Source organism: Phyllostomus discolor, chromosome 3 (assembly GCF_004126475.2).
Source record: "Phyllostomus discolor isolate MPI-MPIP mPhyDis1 chromosome 3, mPhyDis1.pri.v3, whole genome shotgun sequence".
Taxonomy (NCBI): domain Eukaryota; kingdom Metazoa; phylum Chordata; class Mammalia; order Chiroptera; family Phyllostomidae; genus Phyllostomus; species Phyllostomus discolor.
This window is the reverse complement of record NC_040905.2, coordinates 186,516,433-186,541,543: the sequence shown is the minus strand read 5'-3', so window position 1 is coordinate 186,541,543 and position 25,111 is coordinate 186,516,433. Positions and strand designations below refer to the sequence as shown.

At 51.8% G+C, this 25,111-nt stretch overlaps 1 protein-coding gene across 1 annotated transcript in view; it reads left to right on the top strand.

Moving 5' to 3' along the window:
* GABBR2 (gamma-aminobutyric acid type B receptor subunit 2) overlaps positions 1 to 25,111 on the top strand; it is a 330,068-nt gene that overhangs the window by 269,431 nt on the left and 35,526 nt on the right. The window contains exons 12-13 of the mRNA XM_028531783.2: positions 859 to 966; positions 6,265 to 6,387. Of these exons, the coding sequence (XP_028387584.1) occupies positions 859 to 966; positions 6,265 to 6,387 (231 nt within the window). The remainder of the gene's footprint in view (positions 1 to 858; positions 967 to 6,264; positions 6,388 to 25,111) is intronic.

Below are 25,111 nucleotides of genomic sequence, written 5' to 3'. Positions count from 1 at the left end.
ACTACTGAGCTGAGGTCACACAGTGTAGGAGGAGCCAAGTAGCCTAACCATGGTGGTGGCGGGGGTTGGGGGCTTTGGGTAGCAAGATCGAGGCAGCACCTGCTCCTCTTTTTCTCCAAATGCCTGAGGAAACAGATCCCTGGGGGAGTGCAAAGGTCGTAGCCCTTTCCCTCTGGCCTTCTTCCCTAACTGAGCAGCCCCTCCTGCCGGCCTGGGGCTGGCCTGGGTACACCTGCCAGTCGGGTGCCCCTCAGGGCCAGCTCTGGCTGCATCCTGCCCTGCTCTGGCAGGTTTGCTGAGCACCAGAGAAGCCCACAGCAGGCTCACTCACCTGCCCAGTCTCAGCCCCTGTGGCTCTGAGCCTTCCTCCAGCCCCTGCCCACAACCCAGGACCCAGGAGCCCCACGGAAAAGGTTCCTGGGGCCACCTGGGCTCCTGTAGACGCAGGTGAAGAGACAGAGAAGTCAGTGATCATGCTCCCCATGTGGAAGGCACTCCAGGAAGGAATGAAAGAGAGAAAGCCAGAGGGCTCTTCTGTCACCCTCAGTGATTGACCCCTCAGGGGCCCTGGGGCCCTCCATGCCTCCCCCCGTGACTGGCTTCCTTGGGGGCCCACCGAAGGCAGGACTTGGATCTCCAACGCCTCTGTGCCCAGGGCCCTGGGGCGGGCAAGCGGCCGATGGAACTAAATGTCTCACGGACCGAAATGTGATACAAAGACTGCAGGTGCTAGTAAGACTCTCTGATACGTGGAGTGTCTGTCCCCATCCTCTAGGGTCCCCCCAGAGGTACTCTCCTAAATGACGAGCGTGGTCCTCCTAGGAGACACTAATGCTTGTGCTCCCTCACGGCCTCTAGGTCAGGACCTGGATTCTCACCGTGGGCTACACGACCGCCTTCGGCGCCATGTTTGCGAAGACATGGAGGGTCCACGCCATCTTCAAAAACGTGAAAATGAAGAAGAAGGTAATCACCCCTTCTGCTTCAGGGTGTCTGCAGTCTTCACGTAGCATTTATTTAGCAAATATTTGTTAAGCGCCTACTATGTGCCAGGCACTGAGCTATTTGCTAGGGATTCAAGATGAACACAATCCCCTGCCCCGCCCCGCCCTCTCGACACGGTCAGCCACCTGGGAGACCAGACGGTTGACAAAGGGTTTCCAACACACGGTGAGAAGGGCTGTTCAGGGACGCAGGGTGTGGGGAGGGGTGTACTCCAGTACAGGCACTCAGGGAAGGCTTCATGTAGGAAGTGTCACCTTGCTGAGACCTGGAGGGTGAGTGGCAGTTAGCCAGACAGAAACTGAGGCGTTTTCCAGCCCTATGGAGGGAACTGTGTGCAGAGGCCTGGGGAGGGAGGGGTGTGTTCATGTCGCTGAGAGAGGCTCGGTGTGGCTGGGGCACGGGGTTCGTGGGGATGGAGTGGTGCAGGAGGAGGCCCCAGGGGAAGGCAGGAGCCATGGGAAGGACTCTGAACTTCAACTTTCAGGCACTGGGAGTCCTTGAAAGAGGGGAGTGGCCCAGGGCCGGGACCTGGTTTAATCGTTCCTTGTTCAGAGAGGAGTTCTGCCTTCACGTGAGAAGGACGCACTTGCCACCGGTGTGGCCGGGTGTACCCAGCACGTGCACCGACTTGACTCTTGGGGTGTGTCCGAGGCAAACCTTCTCCATCGCTATCCTCTTAACTCTCCCAGTGGTGCTTGCTCTTCCTTCCTTGCTCCTGGATAAAATTTGGAAAAGTCTCGTGACTTCGAAGGTCCTCTGGTCAGCAACTAATATGTGGAGTCCATCATAATATCCAAGCCCTCAAACTGCATTCAGAGGTACGGCTCCTCCTCCCCCAGCTCAGGCCGGTGGCAGGCCTGCCAGCTGCCCTGGGAGAGGGGGTGTGGGGGGGCTGTTCCTCTCTTTTGCCAGCCTGAGATTTTTCCCCGTGATCCCGTTCCCAAGGCTCCTAAACCCTCCAGAGTTGGAGCTTGGAGTAGTGGGTCGAGCTGGAAGGACCTTACTTGCTCTGCTTGCCAGTGGCTGGCATTGGGCTTGCTGGGCCTGGCAGGGGTTAAGCAGGCCCTTCAGACTCTCCTGGGTGCTCCTGTGGGTTTCCCAAAGCCCCCATTCTGGGATTCTCTCTCCAGCAGCGCCCTTGACCTGGGTGAAATACTCTGCCGGTTGGCCATTTGTGGCTTCTTCCTCCACCCCTGAGCATCTGGTGGTTCCCCACTCCTGGGCTCACCCCACCCCCCGGCTTATCTTGCACAGGCCCACACAGCCCGCCCTTGCTCTGTGGGCCACGTCTGCTCTGTAGGAGGCACTCCTGCACCCTTTGCGCCTACAATCTCGAGCATTTCAAGTTGATCTCACCACTTCAGCTGCCCCTCTTTTTTGCCCTGCCCCCCCCTCACCTGAGGGGCAGCTGGCCAGCCTGTCATCCCCCTGTAGGCTTCCCAGACAACAGTCAGGCACCACCAGTTCCTGGGGTCCCCAAGGCTGCAGGGACCCCTCTCAATCAAGCTCCCTGAGTGCTCTTCCTAGAGCATCTCTCAATTCTCTCTCTTGATTTGAGGCCAAGGAGGAACCATCCCCACCCCACCCCCCATCCTCTCACCTGGGGGCAGGGTCTCGTAATATCCTGGCACTTCTTTCCAAACTCCTCTTCTGGATTCAGCCCCACCCAGAACCCCTACCCAGATCCCCCACACGCCACCACATACACGCGCCCACTTTTTACACCCCTGCTGCCGTGGGGACAACCTGTTTACAGACAACTCTGCAGATGCTGCATTGCGGTCCATCCCTCTTTGGGACATGGTGCTTGTTGTGGCGATTCTTCACCCCAAACTCAAGTTTCCCATCCGGTTCCTAGCTTATGAGCATCTCATCTGTGCCGGATACTCTAACTAGTGCTCTCCGTACATCTCATTTTGCTCTTATACCAACTCTGCAGCCTAGGGCTCCATGGTCCTGGTTTTAGAGGAGGAAGCAAGCCTTGCAATGTTGTACAGCATGCCCGAGATCCCTTTTGTCAAGACCTGGGATTAGAACGAGGTCTTCTAAGTCCCAAACCCATGTTCGTCCCTTGGCACCATACTTAGTACATGAGCCTCCCTGCACCCTGTGTCCCTGCGCCTGGCCATTTTGTAAATGAGGGATGCAGAAGAGAGAGAGAAGTGATTTGCCCAGGGTCACACAGACACCAAGAGATGTGGCTGGGACTCCAGCCCAGGCCCATGTAATCCCAAATCCTGTCTTTCCACTGCCCCGTGCTACCTCAGACTTCATACTTGAGCCTTAAAGTTGGAAAGACTTTATCACATTTATCAAGTTTTAAGGCCAGCTGTGCCACATGGGTGCCTTCCCATGCAGGCAGCTGCAGGAAGGTGCTGCATCCACTCTGGAGGGAAATCTGCGCCCCCTGCCGGTGACTCACTGAGTGCAGCTCCATCCTGAGCTTCTCAGCTCTTCCCCTTCAGTGTGCTGCTTCTTGTCCAGGGCACACTGTGTGATCCCAACAGACCTGAGGTTTTGTGTGCTGAGATATAAGGCGTTCCACACTCCTGAACCTCATGAGCTCTCAGGAAGAGACCAGAAAATGGGAGCAAGTTCAAGGTCACTGCTTCCTGGAAGTAAGACATTGGGAAGAAGAGTCAGCCTTTAGTCTCATGAGAAAGCCTTGGCAGAAAAGACAGGATCTGGAGGTGCTGGCACTTACGGAGGAGGGGGGTGGGGGGTAGGACTGAGCGCCGGAAGCTGGATGGACAGGAGGCCGCCCAGTGTTGGTGGCCCTGGCATCCTCCCGTCCATCCTGGCCGTCACTGCTCTGCATCGAGCCTCCCCCCACCCTCACCAGGCCACTGCCCCGGCTTCTAACTGGTCTCCCACCTCAGGCTGCCGCCTCGGATCCACCCCTCAGTGTGCACATTGCTCCCATCACACCGATGCTTAAAGATGCTTGAACTTCCAGCGGACTCTCGTGAGGCCCCATTATATGTCATGCAAGCTCTCCCCCTCCAGCCAGCCCGGCCTGCAGCCACCCCCAACCCCCCGCCCCACTCACCCAGCCACGCACAAAGCCTCTCACAGAAAGAGCTGGGTGTTTCAGACAAAAGAACCAGCACCGACAAAGGCCCAAAGGGTGAAAACCACAGCTCAGCTACAGAGTAAGGAGAGAGGCTAAGCATCAATGACATGCATGTGGTGTTTGGGAGTGGCCGCTTGGCTGGATTTGTCCTGTGGGTGATAGGGAGTCACAGAGGACTCTAGAACCAGGGGCGACACGCCATAGGCCCTCCCCTCAGCTGCCATCCCGGGAGCTCTTCCCGCTCTGTGAGGTTGCCCTGCTGCTTCCTCTGCCTGACGTCCCCTCCCCACCAGCCCCCAGGGGCCTCTAGCTCCTCCCCTGTGAAGCCACCTCCTCTCCTCCAGCACCCTCTTGTAATCACCCAGGACAAGTCTGTCTCTCCTGCCAGCCCTGGAGGGCAGCGCCAGAGTCTGTCCATCTCTGTCGCCAGTGCCGGGCACAGGGCCGGCAAGAGCGAGTGCTCGGGGCTTGTCTGCCTAGATCATCATCCATCAGCCAGTGCTTACTGAGTGCTGTTCCCAGGCATGGCTCGGACAGGCACTAAGAATAGGGCAATTAGCGAAAGCCAAGCTGTGCAGAGCTTACCATGTAGTAGGAAGACAGACGTGAGTCACGTTATCACACGTACAGTGTGAAGTGGCTACTCACAGGGACACAAGGGTAGGAGGGTGCGGCAGAAAGGTTGGGGAAAGACCTTCCAGCGGTCAGGCACCGTGCGAGCGAGTGCGTGGGGGCTCACACGGCCCCGCGAGGGCATCGCCCTGCCAGCCTGTCCTCTGAGTCCTAAGCTCCTCGGGCGTTTCTTCCTTTTGCCCCAACTTCCCAAGGCTGGCAGGGGGTTGCTTACCTCCCCAGGGGGCGCAGGTTAGCTGGGTTGCTGCAAAGCACGGGTGGTTCACTAGAGGCTTCTGGAAAATCTCACAGAAGGGGCTCTGCCAGCGCCCACCCCCAGATAAAGTGGCTTTGGTGGATTGGATCTCCCTGGCACCAGCTCAGAAACACTGTCTTCCTGTTCTTTTCACAGTTCGGCTGCAGAGCGGCCCCTTGAGTTTCCGTTTCCAGTTTAAAAATGGCTTTAATCATTAAAAGCCAGACCTGGTGATATTTCTTCAGCTTCTGCCTCCGTTTTGTTTCTTTTTCTATAATCCTTTCTCGGACTACTTCATCACATTAGCTTTTATTGGGAGGAGGGGGGCCATAAACAGGCAGCGAGTGAGACACCAGTTTGCTTCGGCGCTGACAGTGTTTGTCCCCAGGCCAGTCCCTACCAGACAGACAGAAAGTGGGGTGGGAGCTCCACGGCGCAATAAAGATATCACAGACTGCACAGAGGGATGGGAGTTGTATTTCTCTCTTTTATAGTCCTTCATCTCAGTGCAATCCAGCCAGCTCCCACGGCGTGCCAGGCCCTGCCAGGTACTGCGGGCGCACAAATAAATGTTTACCGGGGAGGGCGGGTGTGGATACAACTTGGTGTAGCGTCTGGTCGGGGCTGTAACTGTCGGAGGGCATGGACTCTGGAGACAGGAGGAGCTTGGTTCAAATCGGGGCTTCACCACTTAGTAGCAATATTGTGCCGAGCTAGTTACTTAACCCTGCACCAGCCTCAGTTTCTTTATCCATTAAATGGGAATAATAATGTGTGTCTCTATGGGCAAAATGATGTATGGAAAGGGTCAACCCAGAGGCAGCACAGAGTGAGTGTTCATTAAACGGCAGCTGTTCTTTTTGGTGCTGATGCCTGTGCTACTGTCACTACCCCTGACGAGTGTGCGGACGGTGCTGTTGGAGAAATTAGTTCTGCCGTGGGAGTGAGAGGGACTTTGTGGAGGAGGCGACAATGGATCTGGGTCTTTAAGGACTATTAGGAGTTTGCCAGACTGAAAGGAAAGCGTGTTGCAGCCAAAGAAGCGGCCCCTGAGAAGGAGTGGGAGGCGAGGGTCGCAGCAGGGCTGCAGACCAGGAGCTGTCAGGCTGACCGAGCACATGCGTGTGTGAGGGGGGAGGCGTGGCCAGGCCAAGCTCAGGAAAGACCTTGAATGTCCGGCAGAGGAGCTTGGCTGATTTATCCTATAGATGACGGAGGGTCTCAGGAGATCCTCAGGCTGAAGGTGACCTGACTTCCAGCTTCTGCCCAGGAAGCTGTCTCTCATGTCCCCCACGCCCTGCTCTTGCCCTCTCTGCAGATCATCAAGGACCAGAAACTGCTTGTGATCGTCGGGGGCATGCTGCTCATCGACCTGTGCATCCTGATTTGCTGGCAGGCTGTGGACCCCCTGAGAAGGACGGTGGAGAGCTACAGCATGGAGGTAAGCGCCGGCACCAGCGGGAGGGAGGCCTGCGGGACACCGCTCCCAGACGCACAGGGGCAGAGGCAGCCCATCTGCTCGGCCGCCCGAGGTGCCCTTCGTGAGAGGAAACCGGGGTAGTCACGGGGGAATCGTCCAAGGTCCACGCGGGCCACCTGCTCCATCAGGAGCACCTCACTGTTGCTGCTCCGTCCCGTCTGAGGCCTGCGTCATGTCCGGAAGGCCGGGCACAAGGTCTTCACTCCTGGTGGGGCGGGGAGTGGTGAGAGAGCTTGTCTAGGTGTGCTGGTATGTCCAGAAGGAAGGGGAATCTGGGCCGCTTAAATGAGTATACTTGCTACGCGTCGTAGAAATCCTCACATACAGTATCTATCGATTGGTCCGTTCTTATTCTCTTCTATAAAATAGGCCCCCTGGTGAGCGCTGCTCGGGAATGGGCGTGCTGAGGGCTCCTTTGCGCGACTGTATGATTTTCAAAGTGAAATACCATAGATTTATTTTCACACATTCGACATCAGAGATTTGCTGTTGAACCTTTTTTAAATGTTGCATAAAGGCATTATTAACTATCTGCTGGAATGATCTCACGTTCAGCCTCGCCCTCCACTCAGTGATCTTCCTGGGACACTCCCGAGGGGGGATGTTCAAGATGCGGGAGTTTGCATTTTCGCTGATTTCCTCTCAGGACGGTTGAACATGCCTTTGTTGGAGGGAGCCAGCTGAACGGGGTGTGCTGTGTGTCGTGGCTTTCCTACGGTGCAGCAAATTCTAGTGAGAAAGCTGGAATCTTCTCCAGTTCTCCCAATTGTCACAGAAATATTTGTGTGAATTCTTAAGCTAAACTGGAAATGGTCATTTTATGCATCGGGGACAGTTTATATCCTTCTAGACAAGTAGGTTTTCTAGCAAATGAGACGCCCAGACTCCTTTGTCTGGAGACGGACAGAGGGATTACTTGGCCCGGTGAGGAGTGATGCAGCCGGAGCAGTGGCTGAGGGCACGGTTCCTGACGGCGGGGATTCAGGAGGGAGATTTAGGGCTGTGCGCCTCCATCTCGTTGCCTTAAGTGTACGTCCTGGGAGGAAGCAGAACCAGCACTGGCTGTGCCCCTGGATCAAGGGGGCAGGGACTCAGCTGAGGACACTTGGGTAGACAGGCTGTTTCCAGAATGGAGGTGATATCTGGCCGCCATTCACCTGCACAGGAGGCAAAGGAGCTGCCCCGCCCCGCAGTCCATCCTGAGGGAGTTCCCCACCCACCACCAGGATCTGGAGATCCAGTCAGGATGTCCATGTGAGGAAGAGCTGACTGCCATTGGCTAACTGGGCCACCCCTCCCCCGGCTAGTGGGTGATGACAATCTCAGGCAGTAACGCTAATGGTAGTAATAATGATGGTGGTGACAATAGCTAGCTTTGTGTGTTAACTCACTGAGTCCTCACAGTAACCCTGTGGAGGAGGCACGATCTCATTTTCATGATGGGGAACCAGAAGCCCAGAGAGGTTAGATAACTTACCCAGGATTGCCCAGCAGGTCAGTGGCAACACCACTAACTGTCCTCTCACCTACTACCCAACCCTGACTTTCAATGCATGACAGTGCTTGGCGGTTTTTAGGGCTTTTCATAGACCTCTGGGCGAGGGCCCAGGACATAGAAAGGTTAGGAAGGCCAGTCGAACAGAGCCCATGGGGAGATCTGGAGTGGGGGCAGGTGGACAGAAACCAGACCCAGCTGGCCTGATGCTGAGCCTAAGGACAGGCAAGCAGACAGGATGCTGCTACCTCCATCCAAGGTTAAGGTGGGGGCCAAGCATTCACTAGGGGTTTCCCAGGTTCCCGCTGTGGTGGGGGGTGGGGGTAGGGGGCCTGTAGCGCTGGAGTCACCCTGAGTCAGCAGACTCCGGAAATGGACTCAGGAAGCCTCACCCCTTGGACCGTTTAAAGGAGATCGGTCTTGCGGAGTCTGACCCGTGGAAGTGATGGTTTGCTGTCAACACCTTCCTTCGCTCCTTTCTTTCTGTAAGAAGTTCTAGGCATAGAGCCCTCGCCCTTGCGAGACCTTCCAGGGCAATGGTTCTCAAACTGAGGAGCTGCGGGGCACCACGGAAATGCTTCTCTGTGCAGATGAGGAAACGGAGTCGGAAAGTGGGAGGGTCCTGCCCCAGGGCATCCAGAGCATCCGAGGCGGGGCGGGAGGGGAGCCAGCTCTGGCTCTCAAGCTGGGTGCCCTGTCTCCGTGTTTCCCTCTAAGTGTCTGCTGTGATTGCTCTCTAAACCTTTTCTGGACTGCTCCTCTTATTCTCTTAGTTTAGGGTTGCCCTGTCACTGTTGCCATGGTAGCAGAGCCCCTTGATCCGCCGACCCACAGGCCTGTTGGTTTTCCACCAAACAGTGCTAAGCTGTCAGTTGTTTTCTGCCGTCCTCAGCGTGAGGGTTGGACAGGGTGCCCAGGGATGAGATGTCCTCGATTCTCCTCAAGGGGCTGTTTTCTCTAGGACCCCCGGCGAGAGAGAAAGTCTGCACTTGGGGGAGAGGGACTCAGAGATCTACCCTCACCTACCTCAGATGGCTTAGATTGTTCTGGATATTCTGAACACTTCCGGATGCCAGTCACAGGCCTGGCTCTGTGTGTCATTTTCAAGCCCACTCTCGTGCTCCCCTCCCTCTAGAGCCGTCTCTGACGAGTATCGGAACTTCAGTACCAGGCCTGTGTTACCTCTACGGGGATGTGTCCCTGAGTGCCTTGGCTCCACCCCATTTTCAAGCCTGCTCTCATCTGCTCCAGTCCCTAGCACCCTGAACACTCCTCTGGGGGGATGTTTAGCCCGCTGTTAGTCTGTGCTGAGTGCCTCCCTGCCCACCCCCTCCCCCGCTTGACCACTTGCTGTTTTGGGACAGGGCATCATCACAGCCCAGCTCAGCAGCCCCGCAGGCACCTTCCATCTTCCGCTGCAGAGACGGAAGTGAGCACAGCAGCCATGGCCTTTGGTCTCATGGCACCCACAGGCCAGTGGGGGCTGATAGACAGTAACCTGCAGGCAAACAAGCCTAATTATTTTAGGTCCCATGGATTCTAATAAAGAAACAGGATGAAGGGTTGGAGAGTAACAGGAAGGACGGATGGAGGTGGTTCTCCCAGTGAGAGTGCCCTCAGGTATCCAGGGCGTGAAAATCGGATTCTGAAGCCCTGCTGGAGGCGTCTGGCTGCCAGAGCCTCATTCATTCTTACTCATTCATTCTACCTAATGAACATTTACATAGCTCTTGTTATGCGCCAGGTATACTTCCTCTCGGTCTGTGTCTTGTCTTTTCTTTCTCTTAACATTGTCTTTGGCAGAGCAGAGTTTTTAAATTTTAATACAGTCCAACTTATCAATTATTTCTTTCATGGATCATGCTTTTGGTGTTGCATCTAAAACTCCACTGCCAAATCCAAGGGCACCTCGATTTTCTCCTATTACCTTCCACAGGTTTTATAGTTTCGCCTTTTACTTCAGGCCTCTAATCCTTTTGGAGCTAATTTTTGCGAAAGGCACAAGGTCAGTGTCTAGATTCATTTTTATGCACATAAATGCTTAGCTGTTTCAGCACTATTTGTCGAAAATATTGGGTTGGCCAAAAACTTCACTTGTTTTTTTTCCATAAGATGGCTCTAATTGCACTTAGTTGTCTTTAACTTTATCCAAAACAATTTTCTTAGATTGTATTGTGACAGCTGTCATATCAGTGTGCATTTTAAAGCTTATCCAAACTGGTGAATGTTTGTGTAGCCATTTAAATACTGAAGATGGAAGAAAATGCACAACACTTTCAGCATATTATGCTTCATTATTTCAAGAAAGGTAAAAACACAACTGAAACGCAAAAGAAAAACAAAAGATTTCCACAGTGTACGGAGAAGGCGCTGTGACTGATCAAATGTGTCAAAAGAGGTTTGCGAAGTCTCGTGCTGGAGTTTCCTCCTTGGACGATGCTCCACGTCCAGGGAGAGGTGCTCACGGTCAGGTAGGCCAGTGGAAGCTGATAGCAATTAAATCGAGATGTTAATTGAGAATGATCATGTGGGAGCTAACTGACATAGTCAAGGTAACCAAATCAATAAAGTTATTGGTGAAAATGAAAAACATCTTGTATTTTACAGGAAAAAACACACGAACTTTTCAGGTCACCCAATACTGTCCTTCTCAATCGGATTGCCTTTGCATCCCTGGCATAGATCGGTCACCTGTAGTTTCATGGGTCAGTTTTGGGGCTCTTTATTCTGTTTCACTGACACCACGCTGTCTCGGTTACTGTAGTTTCCCAGTAAGTCTTGAAGTTGAGTAGTGTCAGAGTCCTCTGACTTTTGTTCTTCAGCATTGTGTTCGCTGTTCTTAGCCTTCGCCTCTTCGTGTAAACTTTAGAGTCAGTTTGTTGATATCCACAAAGCAACTTGCTGTTTGATTGGGATTGCATCGAATCTCAGGAGACCACGCTGGGAGGAAAGACATCTTCACAACAATGCCGTATTGAGTCTTCCTAGCTGTGAACATCACATAACTTTCCATTTAAATAGATCTACTTTGATTTATTTCATCGGAGTTTTGTAGATTTCCGCACACAGATCTTACACACATTTCGTTAGATTTATACCTAAGTAATTTTGGTTTTGGTGCTAATATAAATGGCATTATGTTTTTAAGTTCAAATTCCAATTGCTCATTTCTGGTATATAGGAAAGCAATTGACATTTGTGTATTAAGCTGCTGTTCCCTACCACCTTGTTGTAATTACTTGCTAGTTCCTGGAGGGATGTTCTTTGGGACTTTCTACACAAACAGTCATCTGCAAACAATTTTATTTCTTCCTTCCCAATCTGTATACCTTTTATTTCCTTTCTGGTCTTGTTTTTGTATTGGCTGGGACTCCCAGCACTGTGTTGAATAGCAGTGGTGGGAGGGGACATCCTCACCTTGTTTCCAGTTTTAGGGGAAGCATCTGATGTCTCACTACTAAGCATGAAGTGAGTATCCCATTGTTCCTTAAAGACCATATATATACAAAATAGCTTTGCCAGCCACAGCCAAGGGTGCCTTTGGGGAAGTGACGGGAAGAGCAAAGATGGTGCGGGCAGAGCCTGGTTGTTAGGGACCTTGTGTGCTAAGCAGAGAAGTTAAAACCTCAAAATTAAAGACAATTCATCAGGAAGGTGACAGGATCAGACTTTCCCTGGCTGCGGGTGGGAACAAATGGAGGGCGAGGCTGGGGCCCAGCGATGGTGTTCACAGTGGCCCAGGCAGGTGCCGGTGGCACCTTCAAGCAGGGCAGTTGCAATGGGAACAAAGAGAAGCAGGTGGATTTGAGAGATGGTAAGTGAGCAGACGTGACAAGGCGTGGTGAATGACGGACGCCGAGGGGGAGGGACAGGGAGGCAGCGAGGGCAATGCCCAGAGCTCTGACTGGCTGTCGGACGGACGGAGGATCTCTTCCCTGAGGCAGGGTGCGGAATGAGGAGCGGGCTTGGGAGGGAACAGGAGGGCTTCATTTCTGAGCAGAGGGGCTTGGAAGATTGGGCACAGGGTACTAGAGCACAAAGGAGCAGTTCGTCCTCGAGATAGAGACTTGGGGGAGGGGCAGTCAGCCCACTGAGGATGGGAGCTGAGGGAGTGAGTGTGGGCCCCCAGGGAGAGGTGCAGTGAGAAGTGAAGATGTCCTGACTGGGGCCCTAGGAACTGAGAAGTGGGGATGGGAACAAGGGGAGAAGCCAGGGAAGGGGACTTGGAAGTGGTGTCAGAAAGGAAGGAGGTGGCCAGGAGGGGGAGCCATCCGTGGGCTGGAGCACGGGAGAGAGAATAGTCCACGCACCAGGGAAACTTGGAGGAGGAAGGAGAAGTCTCCGGAGACAGAGGCCCTAGACCAAGCTGGGGACCGACAGGGGCCCCGCACATGGCCTGGCCCCACACTTGTGCTCGGTGCTCCCTCATTGCACCTCAGCCTTTCCTTCCTCTGCTCTATGGAGTCTGATGAGCAGGTTCAATGTGTCTGCATTTCGTATGTAGCAGGTGGGGGTAAATCTGCCAAGCATGTGAAAAGAGTTTTAAAATATAACTTGTTTTCTTGGGGGGAAAATTCTCCTTTTTTGAGCACCTCCTCTGCTAGTAGCAACAGTGAGGAGGTGTTGAACGTGCAGGTCTGGAGTTCAGCAGGAGGTGTGGGCTGAGGATGGGAGCTCACACGCTGTCGACAGAGATGAGATGGGAAGCCTTGGAGGGGGTGGTGGCAGGGGCCGTATAGATGGAGGAGAGACAAGGACCAGGGGCACTTCAGTCGCGCCAGTGCGTGGGGGTCGGGGAGGTTGGGGGGAGACAGCAAAGAGGACCGGTGAGGAGAGCCACAGAGATAAGAAGAAAAAATCAGATGAGTTCGGTGTCTAGGAAACCAAATGAAGAAAGCGTCTCAAGAAGAAAGTTTTGATGAAGTGTGTCAAGTGCTGTTTTCAGATCAAGTAAGATGAAAACCAGGAGTTGACAAAGTTGTTTATGTGTGCATACACACACACCCATCTGGGGCTTTTTTTTTTTTCTTTTAAAGGAAAATAATTTGAGTTAATTTCCCCAAAACTAAAAGCGGTGCATCTGATGGTGTGAAGACAGCCTGTGAACTGAGATAGGAGGGTGTTTTGGTTTTTTTTCCCAAGCCTGCCTTCTAGCCCAGGCCACCTCTTAGCGCTCCACTTGACCATTCTGGGATGATGTTAAAGTGGAGAGAAAAGAGTGGACGGCACTCTAGGTCACCCAGGAGAGCCACGGGGCGGCCACGAGGCAGCCTGCCCTCCCCGACGCCATCTCCCGCCCCCTCCCCAGGCAGGCTGTGAAGGAGACGGGATTTTGTGCCGTGCGCTCACCCACGGAGCCGAGTGTGGTGTTCGCTCAGCAATTGGCGGGAGGCCGTCTCCACAGGCTGCCAAGCAGCCCTCCCCCAGCACTCCCTGCCCACTGGGGTCTGCGGCCGCCTGCCCGCTGGGGCAGTCATCAAGCGAAGGGCAGTTTGGGACCGGGGAGTATTTCAAACTTCCCTCCACATTCCGTGCTGTTACCATCCTTTTTTTTCTGTGGAAGTAAATGGGGGCTTTGGAAGTCATGGACTGCACTTGGCTTTGAACTGGTGGCTATTCCTGTTGTTTCTATGGAAACAGGTATTGGAAGAGACAAATATATAGAGTTGTAAATAAGCTTAACTGTTATCTTCTAACTCCCTCTACAGTTGCTCTAAAAAATCCGAAAGCAGATACTTTCTAGAAACATCTGGGGTTTTATAGAGCTTGTCTGAGCCCCATCGCCCACTGTTCATTCTGAAATGAAGAGACTGTCAGAATGGCCAGGGTGGGACGAGTGCTGAAGGTCAAGGTCCACTCCACCCTGTGGGCTGCTCACAGGCAGCTGGTGGCCCGAGGCTTTGATGCTAAGGGTCATATTCCAGATGGTGGCTCACCACAGCCAGCCCTGGACAGTGGGACAGGCCTTTGTCATGTGTAGTCATCCATGGGGTCCTGGATGGCCAGGCTGGGGCCCCGGCCAGCTGCAGACCACGTCCCAGGCATGGCGGTGGGAGTCATCAAGGACCTCCAGTGGGTCTGTCAGCTGAGGGCCACCCTGGTAGCTTGACCACCTCCTTTGAGGAAAGGGCTGTGCCATCTGAAGCAGTGATCATATCCTTCTCCTGTTTAAAATTCTCCCCGTGTCCTAGAGGGGGAAGCGCACACACAGCGGTTCAGGTGGCCCTCGGGGATCTGGCCCCTTTCCCCTCCCCGGCCTCATCTCCCGGCCCCCTTCCTCACTCCTTGTGCTCAGCCATCCTGAGCTGTTGTGTGTCAGCTCTCCCTTACCCCAGGCCTTTGTGTGTGCCGTCCTCTCTGCCCAGAATACCCTCCTCCCCACCCCAACGTGCCGTCTTCATGCAAAAAATTCCTATTTGATCTTCAAGAGACAGTTCAGAAGCATCTTTTCTGGGAGGCTTCGGACCTATAGGCTGCCTCGGGTGTGTCTGCCCGGGCCCCCAGCTCACCCTGTTTGCCCCCTCATCTGGCCACACCGCTGGTAATTACCTGTCTATGCAGCTGGCCCCCCGGTCCACAACCTCAAAGGCCAAGGCCATCTGTGTGTCCCCAGCACCCACTGACAAGGCCTGGCTCAGAGTACGTGCTAAGTAAATATTTATTGAGTAAATTGTTCCCTCTGCCTGGAACTCTCTCCCCATGCCGCCATATGTCCAACTTCAACCCATCTGTCTGGGCCCATTCAGCCGATCCTTCAAGAACTGTCTCTGCCGAGTTGCGGTTCAGTTTGATACTACCACCCTCACCTTTTATCAAGGGCCCACTTATGGGGCTAAAGCTGCCAATTGAAGAATGATTCATCATCTGCTGCAAAGGATTGTTGTTCGGGTTGTGACTTAGTGCCCCTGAAATAAAGGTCCGCAAGATAAATCCTAGCGGAATTTAGCACCAGGAAACGGGCTTCGTGCCCTCCTTGAACTTGTGTCTCCTTCCTTCCTTCAGCCAGGCAGCCAGGCAGTCCTAACTGAATAAGCCACTCTGTTTTCTTTGTAACTGTGGCTGCCAGAAAACCGGAGCCAAATTCAACACGCAGGACAATGACCGTCTTATCTCAGGTTCCTAGAGGGTTATCTCCGCCACTGATCTGTGTCTTTATTTCTCTGACTGTCCTGTGTGTTTGGGCTTTTACTGTGTGCTGCCTCGGGCCCTCAGGGAGAGGAAGCAAGATGTGATCTCCAGATTAAGTTATTAAAATGAGAACGCTAGGTGAGGTTTAATTGGAATGATGTGCCAGAGAGACAGTTTAAAGATGTCCACAGATATTCGCTTTCTGGCAACGGTCCCGGCTCAGCCCCAGCTCCGCCAGCCACGGCCATGCCTCCAGGTCGCCTCATGTCCAAGATGTGAGTGAGTGAGTTTTATTTCATGTTCCTTGTTGGTGTCCCTTGTGCCTTCGGGAGGTGCTTGGGCTCTAGAGGCCACTCAGGACACAAAAGACACAGCACCACTGTGGGCACCGAGGGACAGCCCTGAGGTGGGACATTCCAGTTTCTCCTGTCCGGCGCTCTGCAGTGGCTGGGCTGTTGACTAGAAACTCTGAAGTCCATGGAACAGGGTGTGTGGTCCTGGCACCGTGTGACTGCTGTGTGTCCTGGCAAAGCCATGCCAGTTCTTGGGCGAAGACAGCTCTACACTTTGATAAAGGCTCCACACATCCATCCGGATGAGCAGAAACACAAGCAGTGGCACCCACAGAGACTTCCCCTCTTGTCTTTGTGGGGGAATTCCAACCAGTCTACCTCTTCGGACACGGTGCGTCAGCCAGGCGCTCCCTCAGCATCCACGGGGCCACCGCGCCGAGGCTCCCTCGAGGACCTCAGTCCAGTGGGCACACGCGGGGTTGGCTGCTGCCAACAGCACCTTCTCCATGGCATATGCCTGCAGGCGCGTGGTGTTAAGTTTGAGTTACTGTGCTGAGGTACTGGCCTTACTTTTCCAAAGTGTGAGCTAGGGTTGAGTTTGGATTTCATGTCCCACAGAAGTAGAAAAAGTAAGAGGGAACGTGGACTAGTCAGGCGGTGCTAGGTTTTGCTGTGGTAACAACACACGAAGAGAAATTCAGTGGATTGAAACAATGAAGGTTCTTTACTCATCATAACACGTGTGCATGGAGGGTCAGCTGTAGCTTTTGCACACGGCATGCTAACTCCAAGACATAGCTGGTGGGGCCTTATGGGACAGTTTCTGTGGCAAAGGGAAAGCGGGCATGGCAAAGCACGCACTGACTTGGAACGTTTCCACTCCAAAGTGTCACATGTCACTTCCACTCGTATTTCAATGGCCTGGACAAGCCAGCTCTCCATGCATGAGTTCAGTGGGGCCGGGAAGAGCAGTCCTACAGCGTGCCCAGAGGGGAGAGAGAAGCAGGTATTGGTGCTCAGCTGTAATGGGTACTATAGCAAAAAGTCCACTTAACGTCCTGTCACCGTCACAAACACCACCACACACACTAAAAAGTGAGATTCATAAGAACTCAGGGAGAGGGGTGGCTGCATTTTACTTACTGCTGTATCCCCAGCACCTGGAAAAGTGCCTGGCCCGTAGTACACACTCAGTAAATAATATTAGCTGAACACTTGAATAAATCAAGACATAGAGCCATCTTATTAGATCAGTGGGGTATTCTCTGAGAAGTTCTGTCCTAGTCCTGCAGACCCTACCGCTGGTCCTGTCCCGATCCATCACTGCCTCTGCCATCTCCACTGCGACCCCTGAGGCCCAGAGTGTCACCATCCCTCATCATCTGGCATCCAGAAGGGGGCGCTGTGAGCCACAGTTGCACTTGACACACAGTGGATGAGAGGTTTGATGAGGATAAACAGCAGCCTTTATTGTTTAAGCCATTGCGTTGTTGCTTGTTGTTGTTTACTGTTGTTGTTACCAAACTTTCTAAGCAGGCTCCCTGCCCCCACTCATTGCCCCTCCCAAACCACTCGCACATGGCAAAGCGATCTTCCCTCTTTTTGAGGTGTAATTCACACACCCTAAAACTCAGAGTTTTAAAGTGTACACTACAGTGGATCTTAGTACCTTCATAAGGCTGTGCAGCCATACACACTATATATAATTCCATAACATTTTTATCACCCTGAAAAGCATCCCCACATCCCCTTTCCTCCAGCCCCTAACAACCACAAATCTACTTTATATCTTTTTGGATTTGCCTACTCCGGGTATTCCATATCAAGGAAGTCACACAATATGTGGAGCTTTTTTGTGTCTGGCTTCTTCACCTGCAGTGTTTTGAAGGTTCCTCCACCTTGTAGCATATATCAGTACTCTATTCCTTTTCATGGCTGAGTAGTATTCCCTGGTATTAATATACCACATTTTGTTTAAGCTGTTCATCACTTGTTGGGCACTTGGGTTGTTTTCACTTCTTGAGTTCCACTACTGTTAATAATGCTGCTATGAGCATGCACGTACAGATTTCTGTGTGGGTATATGTTCATTCTCTTGGAGGGGTGTGTGTGTGTGTGTGTATACACACACACATATATGTAATTGCTAGATCATGCGATAACACTGTTTAACATTTCTAGGAACTACTAACAGGGCCCCAGTGGCTGTACCACTTTACCTCCCCACCCACTATGTATGAGGGTCCCAGCAACTCCGTACTGTCACCAGTACTTACTGTTTCTCCGCCTTCTGGTTGTAGCCGTCCGGTCAGGTGTGAGGTGGCATCCCATTGTGCTTCGAGGAGAATGCCGACCGGTGGCTGAGGGCGTGGAGCATCTTCTCACGTGCTGCTTGGCCATCCGTTGATCTCCTTTGGAGGAATGTCTTTTCAAGCCTTTTGCCTGTTTTCAATTGAATTGTTTGTCTTCTTGTTGTTCAGTGGTGAGAGTTATTTATATATTCTAGAGACTAGACCCTTGTTGGATATGGGATTCACAAACATTTTCTCCCATTCTGAGTTGTCTTTTCACTTTCTCAGTGGTATCCAGTCACACACACACACAAGTTTAATTTTGATGAACTTTAATGTGTCTCTTTTTTTCTTTGGTTGTTTGTGCTTTAGGTACCACAGCTAAGTAATCATTACCTGATCCAGGTTATGAAGGTTTATTACACTTGGGTTTTCTTCTGAGTTATATAATAGTAGCTTTTATATTTAGGTGTTTGGTAAATGTTGTTAATTTTTGTACGTGGTATAAGGTAGTGGTACTAATGCATTTCTTTGCATGTGGATATCCAGTTGCTAAAGCACCATTTGTTGAAAAGAATGTTCTTCCCTCATTGAATCCTCTTCTAACACCTACTGAAAATCAGCTGAGCACTGATGCCTGGTTTACTTCTGGCCTCCAGATTCCATCCCGTCAGTCCACTTGGCTGTCCTAAGCCAACACCAGCCTGTCCTGATGGCTGTAGCTTTTGATAAGATTTGAAATTGGGAAGTGTGAGTCCTCCATCTTAGTTCCATTTTAGTATTGTTCTGACTATTTGGGATCCCTTGAAATTCCAGATGACTTACAGGATCAGTGGTTCCATGTCCGCAAAAAAAAGGCCTGGGGGTTTCCACAGGGGTGGCACTGAATCTGTAGATCAGTTGGGGAGAATGTCTGTGTTAACAATATCAGCGTCCTGACTGACTTCTAACATTCCATCTCTCCCCCCACCCCCCTGCCCCGTTTCTCCATCACACCCTTTACTCCTCCTGCTCTCATCCATCATCTGTCCTTCTCCACTGGAATGTGAGCGCCATGAACTTGGGGCCTTGTCTGTCTTGCTCGGTGCCTCATCGCCATAGCCTAGCATAGCCTGGCAGGCACAGAGTAGGTGCTCATGTATGTAGTTTGAGTGGACAAGTGAATGACGAGCAAAGGAATGCATGCGTGCGTGCGTGGGTGGATGGATGAACTAATGAACAAGCTTCAATGTGGTCAATGTCATGATTGTCATTAGCATTGACCCCACCTCTGACCAAGTGAGGCAGTTGCCCAGCAGCTGGCTTAAATTAGTGGGTGAATATGTTGAGTCTGAAAAGAAAAGTAATATTTTAAAGACAGGAAGGTTTTTAAATGAGTTTAAAGATAGTCGATGTTTGCAGTTCTCAATCCTGGCTGCATCACCTAGAAGAGATCTTTCATAAAATACTCATATGTGGGTCACACACACACACACACACACACACACGCACATGCACACACACACACACACATTCTGATTTAATTGGTTTGGAGAGAGGCCTAGACATGGCAACTTTTTCTAGGTTGCCATGGGTTCCAGTGTGCAACCAAGGTTGCAACTTCCTGGACCACACCTTCACCAGTCTCTAGGGAGGGCCCAGGCCTGCACTTTGGATACCAAAGTTAGAAACAGACCTGGGACAATACCTGGAAGGTTAAAAGGTAAGAGAAGAAAAGGCTGAATCCAAGAAACCTGAAGTCCACACAGTGCCCTGCCAGCCCTCACCCCGACCCCCAGCTGGAGAACATGATGGCGACAAATGACATGCAAACTCAGAGAGAGGGTCCCCTGGGAAATTCCCACGTGCAGACCCCGCAGAGCTGAATGAGCCCCTCCAGTCCGACGTTTTTCTGAAAATCCTTACATCATCCTTTGAATAATTATTTCCCTGATGGAAGACAGAGAGCGAAGAGTAGGAAAGGAGGGAAAGCGACGAGATTTCTGTTTCTGCAGCGCTGTTCATCGCAGCGGAGAGGCAGAGGGTGAGCGAGTGCCAGCCCAGAGCTGTAGGCGGGCTGGCGAGGCCGCCCTGCAGGTTCAGGAAGCCGCCAACCACAGACACCGCGGCAGGCCAGGGGACCGCTGTGTCCGGGCACCCCAGCGCCCGCAGTGGCTCTGAAACGGAGCTGCCGGCCACTTGGTAGATGTTCATTATCTTCTGCCATTGGAGGTTCTCCCTAAAGTGACAGTGGATGGAACTTCAGTACAAGTCATTTTGACCTTGACATGGAATGGAATGCTTAACATGACTCAGAGATGCTCAAGTCAGTTCCAAGAACACTGGGACAAACTGTGGGCCCCCCCTAGGAGCTCAGGAGCAGCACCATCATCTCTCGGGTTGCCCACCTCTCAGTGCCCAGCCCACCACTGCCCTGCCCATCTCCAGACAAGGACCCCACCCCCAGGTCTACCCGGCTCGGGCACAGGCACTCGACAGCTGGCAAACACACACTGTGATAGTGAGAGTGCCTCCCATTTCCACAGTGAGCACAGTTTACCAAGCACCTTGACACCCCCACCTTAGAGAGGAGGAGACCAAGGCTGGAGAAGTAAACTGACAGGCCCGGGACAACCTTGCTCCACGTGGGAACTGTCGCCAGCCAGGCCTCGCGGTGTTAGATGACTGGGAAACGATTCAGCTGAGATCGGTCCACTGGCCTCTTCTTACTTCCTGCTCTTTTCCACATCGATTCTGTGTTTTACTTGGTTTTGTCTTAAAGAAACATTCTCTTCATTGATGCTTTCAAAACGATTAGCTTCCATTAAGCGTACTGTTCCCTCATAAATGTTTAAACCTCTTTCATATCTGTGAGTACCTGCTTGGTGTTGCATAAGAGGGAAGCACTTACGAGCAGATATTCAAACCCAACAAATTATATCTGTGAGCACCGCGCCCCAGTCCAGCCTCACCCCCAGTCGCAGGTCTGCTCCGCCCGCATCCAGGATTCCAGTGAAGCTGTGCGGTCTCGGTAATGACAGCGGCAAAATAATAATAGCGGTGGCTTTTGCTGAGTGCAGGCTCTGTGCCAGATGTGGTTCTGAGCGCCTTCCCTTGTGAAGTCACTGAATCCTCACCACAGCCCCATGCAGTAGTTACCACTACTGTCCTCGGTCTAAAAATGAGGAAACTGAGGCACAGAGGGGTTAAATAACATGCCCATAGTCACCCATAGGTAGCACTTAGCCCACAGGGGCCAAGCAAATGGACGCTTGAGTTAGGCTTAGCTTCAGATCCCAGCCGAGCCACCGACTGTGTGAAGTCAGATACGTGCAGCGGACGAACTGTGAGCCCCTGAAGGACGTGTGCACGTCCCCACCCCTGGAACCTGGGACTGCGGTCTTATCTAGAACAGAGGTCTTTGCAGATATAGTTAAAGAGCTTAAGATAAAATCATCTGAATTACCTCCATTGGCCCTAAATCCAAGGACAAGCGTCCTTATAAGACACAGAGGAGAAGGCCACTGAAGATGGCAGCAGAGACTGTAGTGACGCAGCCACCAGCCAAGGCACGCCTGGAGCCGCGAGAAGCTGGCGGAGGCACAGGGTTCTCCCCTGGAGCCTTCGGAGGGAGCAGGGCCCTGGGCCGCCTTGATTCAGACTTCTGGCTTCCGGAACTGTGCGTGAGTCAACTTCCATTGCTTGGGGCTTTAGGGAGGACCAGCAGGGACAGTGACTGTGAAGGACATACCCCGTGCCCAGTGTGTCCAGAGTGTACAATGAATGTTCGCTGCTCTATGAAGCATCATTTATTATCGGGACCTTGGCCCCCAGCCTCTGAGCCCGCTCAGAGCTGGTCCCCCATCTTGCTGTTTTCCTGTATCTGACTCCATGTCCCAGGGCCCCCCCGAGACCAACTCGGGCTCAGGAGTCGCAGAGGAATCGAATCCGACTCCCAGACACAAGCTGCAGGCCCCACTCCTGTGAGCCGTCATTGCCGGAGCGAGACGAGGAACATCCACACATAGCGCTTTAATTTTTCACCCAGGAAGTCGTCTTCTTACATGAGTGAAACACAGAAGGCTCAGAGAATTAACTCAAGAAGGGCAACTCCGTGCTGCAGTGAGCTCTGCCAGCAGGTATGGAGGTTTTCCTGTGTCCGCTCATCTCTCTCTCTCTTATCTGCGTCTCCCAGCAGACAGGAAGCCGGCTGAGGAGAGATTGCATGTTCATACCAATTATTAAGAATATATGGCAGGTTTCTGGAAATGCATCCCCATGCCAAGAAATGGAATGCATTCACCCACCAGGCTCTTGCACTGTGAGCTTTGGGAGAAGGATGGAGTGGCCATAAACACTGCAGTCTAAGGCTCTGATCCATACTCTGCCACCTCCTAGCTGTGTGACCTTGGATGAGTGACTCACCCTCCGTGACCCTAGTGCCCATAAGGAAAAATGCATTCCTCCCTCACAGGCTCATCATGAGCACTGACTGTGGTGAGATGTTCAAATACTTTTTGCACTAAGCCTGACACATACGAGTTCGATCATGGTGGCTTCCATTGCCGGCTCAGAACTTCCTGACTCCACACGGAAATTAACTACCTTGCCAACCTCCCAGGGAGGTCTTGGGGAGCAGTGCTGTGTGGGGGGTAGATTTACATATTCTAATGCACTTCCGCCAACCCCACTTATTTAACCCTCACAGTCGCCCTGAGCAGAGAGAGTTCTGTTCGCATTTTGCTGGTGAGCACCTGAAGGTGCACGGAACCAAGTGATGGGCTTCTGACCACACAGGTAGCAAGTGGGGCTCAGGGGCTCTGGGCCAGACTGGCTGGTCCCCAAAGCCATGCTCCTTCCATGCTACATGCTGACTCTCAAATGGAATAACAGGTGGGAAATTGCTTCATAAATAGCGGAGCTCTACCCCAGCGTGAGGCCTGTCTCTGTATTATCTCAAGCACCTGTCTGTGATCTGACATCCTGTTTTCTGTCCTTCGTGTTTATCATCCTTGCTTTCCCCCTCTGGCATAAGCCAGTTGGATCGGTCTCATGTGGCTCATTCCAAGGCTGTCTCTGGACTTAAGCTCGTGTGGTTAAACCCCATCCATGCAGGTGGATCCCCCTCCCCCTCCCCCATGCCTTCTGATGATGCCGCCCCTTCTGCTCTACCCGCATGCCTTCACTCCCACATCCAGGAGGCTCTCGGCACAGCCTGCCCTCTGACAGGAAGAAGCCCTTTGAAGCTCAGCTATACCATGAGACCACTAGAGACACGTGCCATTTCATTCATTCACCAAACCCTCATTGGCTAGGCAGCCCCTGTGTGCCAGACGCTGGGGCCACAGCAGTTGGGAAGACACAACCCTTGTTCTCGGGACTGTCCCAGTCCAGGGGGGCAGATGTATCAGTTGGCAATGTCAGTGCAGGTGGTAGGTGCTGGAATAGTTCAGCTCTAACCCTAAGGGATCACAGGGCAGGTGGCTACTCATCCTTCCTTGAGAAATGTTTCACAAAGAACAGGGGGAAGGGACTTCTCCCCCCAACCCAAGTCTTGAAAGAACCAGGAGGATTGAGGTAGTTGAAGAAAACAGGAGCTGTGCAAACACTCTGGAAGTTCCTCAAAAAGTTGAGCAGAGTTACTATGTGACCTGTAATTCCACTCCTAGGTATTCACTCGAGAGAAATGAAAACGTGTGCAAATGCTCACCGCAGCATTATTCATAATAGCCAAAAAAGCAGAAACAACCCAAACAAGTACTAGCTGATGGGTGGGTAAGGAACACGTGGTCTATCCGGACAACAGAACATGATTTAGCCATAAAGAAGAATGACGTTCCAGTACGTGCTACTATAGAGGTGAAACTTAAAAACATTACGTTCAGCAAAAGTAGCCAGACACGGAAAGGCCCCATACGGCCCGATTCCGTGTGTGTGGGACGTCCAGAGGAGGCAAGCCCGTGGAGACAGAGAGTAGATTAGGGGCTGGGGAAGGGGAGTGGGGAGTACCTGCTGAGAGGAATGGGGTTTCTTTTTGGAGCGGTGAAAACAGTGTGGAATTAGACAGGGTGGTGGTTGAACAATATTGTGAGTATACTAAAAACCACTGACTCTATACTTTGAAGTACCGCATTTTGCCAGGTATGATGTGTACTTTTTTGCCCAAATTTTTGAGGGAAAAATAAGGGTGCGCATTATACATGGATAGTACCTACAATACCTTTTATCTGTTCTTATGTTTTGTAATTATTTGTTACATAAAGTCTCTTATACCATAATAAGTTCAAAAATAAATGGTAAAATTCCTTTGTAGTATATAAAAAAGCAAGTCTCTAAATATAAATAAATAAATAAATGATTGAATAAAAAAATTAAAACAAAAGATCGTTTCCCTGAAAGTTTGGGCCAAAAACATGGGTGTGCATTATACATGGGAGTGCATTATACAGGGCAAAATACAGTAGTTAACATGGTGAATTTCATTTTGAGAATTTTGCCTCAATTTTAAAGACAACAACAGGCGAGAGTACCTGAGGGCATTGCAGGTTCAGGGCCTTCCAAAGCCAGGGCGGGAGGCAGGGCGAAAGCTCTCGGGAACAGCGAGCGTGCGGTGCCACTGGCTCACCAGGCGTTGTATTTCTCCACTGCTGCTTCACAGCTTTGGAAAGCTACACGACTGTCAGCACTCATCCCGACAGTATTCATTAGGATGTTTTTGGCTGCAAGTAATTCCATCTGGAGTACACAGTAGAGGGAATGCATGGGCATTCTGTAAAGGTCCAGAGGTAATCTGGATTTCAGGCACAGCTTGATCAGGGATTAGTTCCACTTGTCTGTAAGTCTTTTTTCTCTGTCTTCCACCATATATGACGTATGTCATCACACTAGCTTCTCACATGTTATGGAGTTATGAAAAGAAAGGTGCATTTCATCTAGAAAGACTTTAGAATGTTCCTTGGACAACACAGAGGTTTAGCTGAGCTTTAAGTGATAGACACAACCTCAAGAAGATATCAGAGGCAGTGGCATTCCAGGCAGATGAAAACTCTTGAGCAAGACAGTGCAGGGCATGTCTGGGAAGAGGTCAGGGATTTGTTGAATCTGGTCACTTGTGGGTAGAAAGTAGGTTCAGGGTTCAGGGGAGATGAGACCTTAACCTGGAGGCATTTGGGGGCCATTAAAGGAATTTCAGCAGCTGAATATCATAAGGAGCTCTTCATCAAAGTTCACTGTGGTTATCAGATAATATTATAGCATTGTTCCTTTTCTAGATAATATTGTGGTTATGCCAAAGTATCATGGAATCTGAGATGTACTTTCACATGGTTTACAGTCGGGGCAGGGAGTGTGTGTGTGTGTGTGTGTGTGTGTGCACATTTTAGAGAGAGAGAAGACATGGCAAAATGTTAGTAATTGTTGGCTCCTGGAGGAGAGTGCCCAAGTATTCACTGTACTATTTAGTTGTGCTGTTTGCGGGGCGGGGGGGGAGGGGGGGTAGG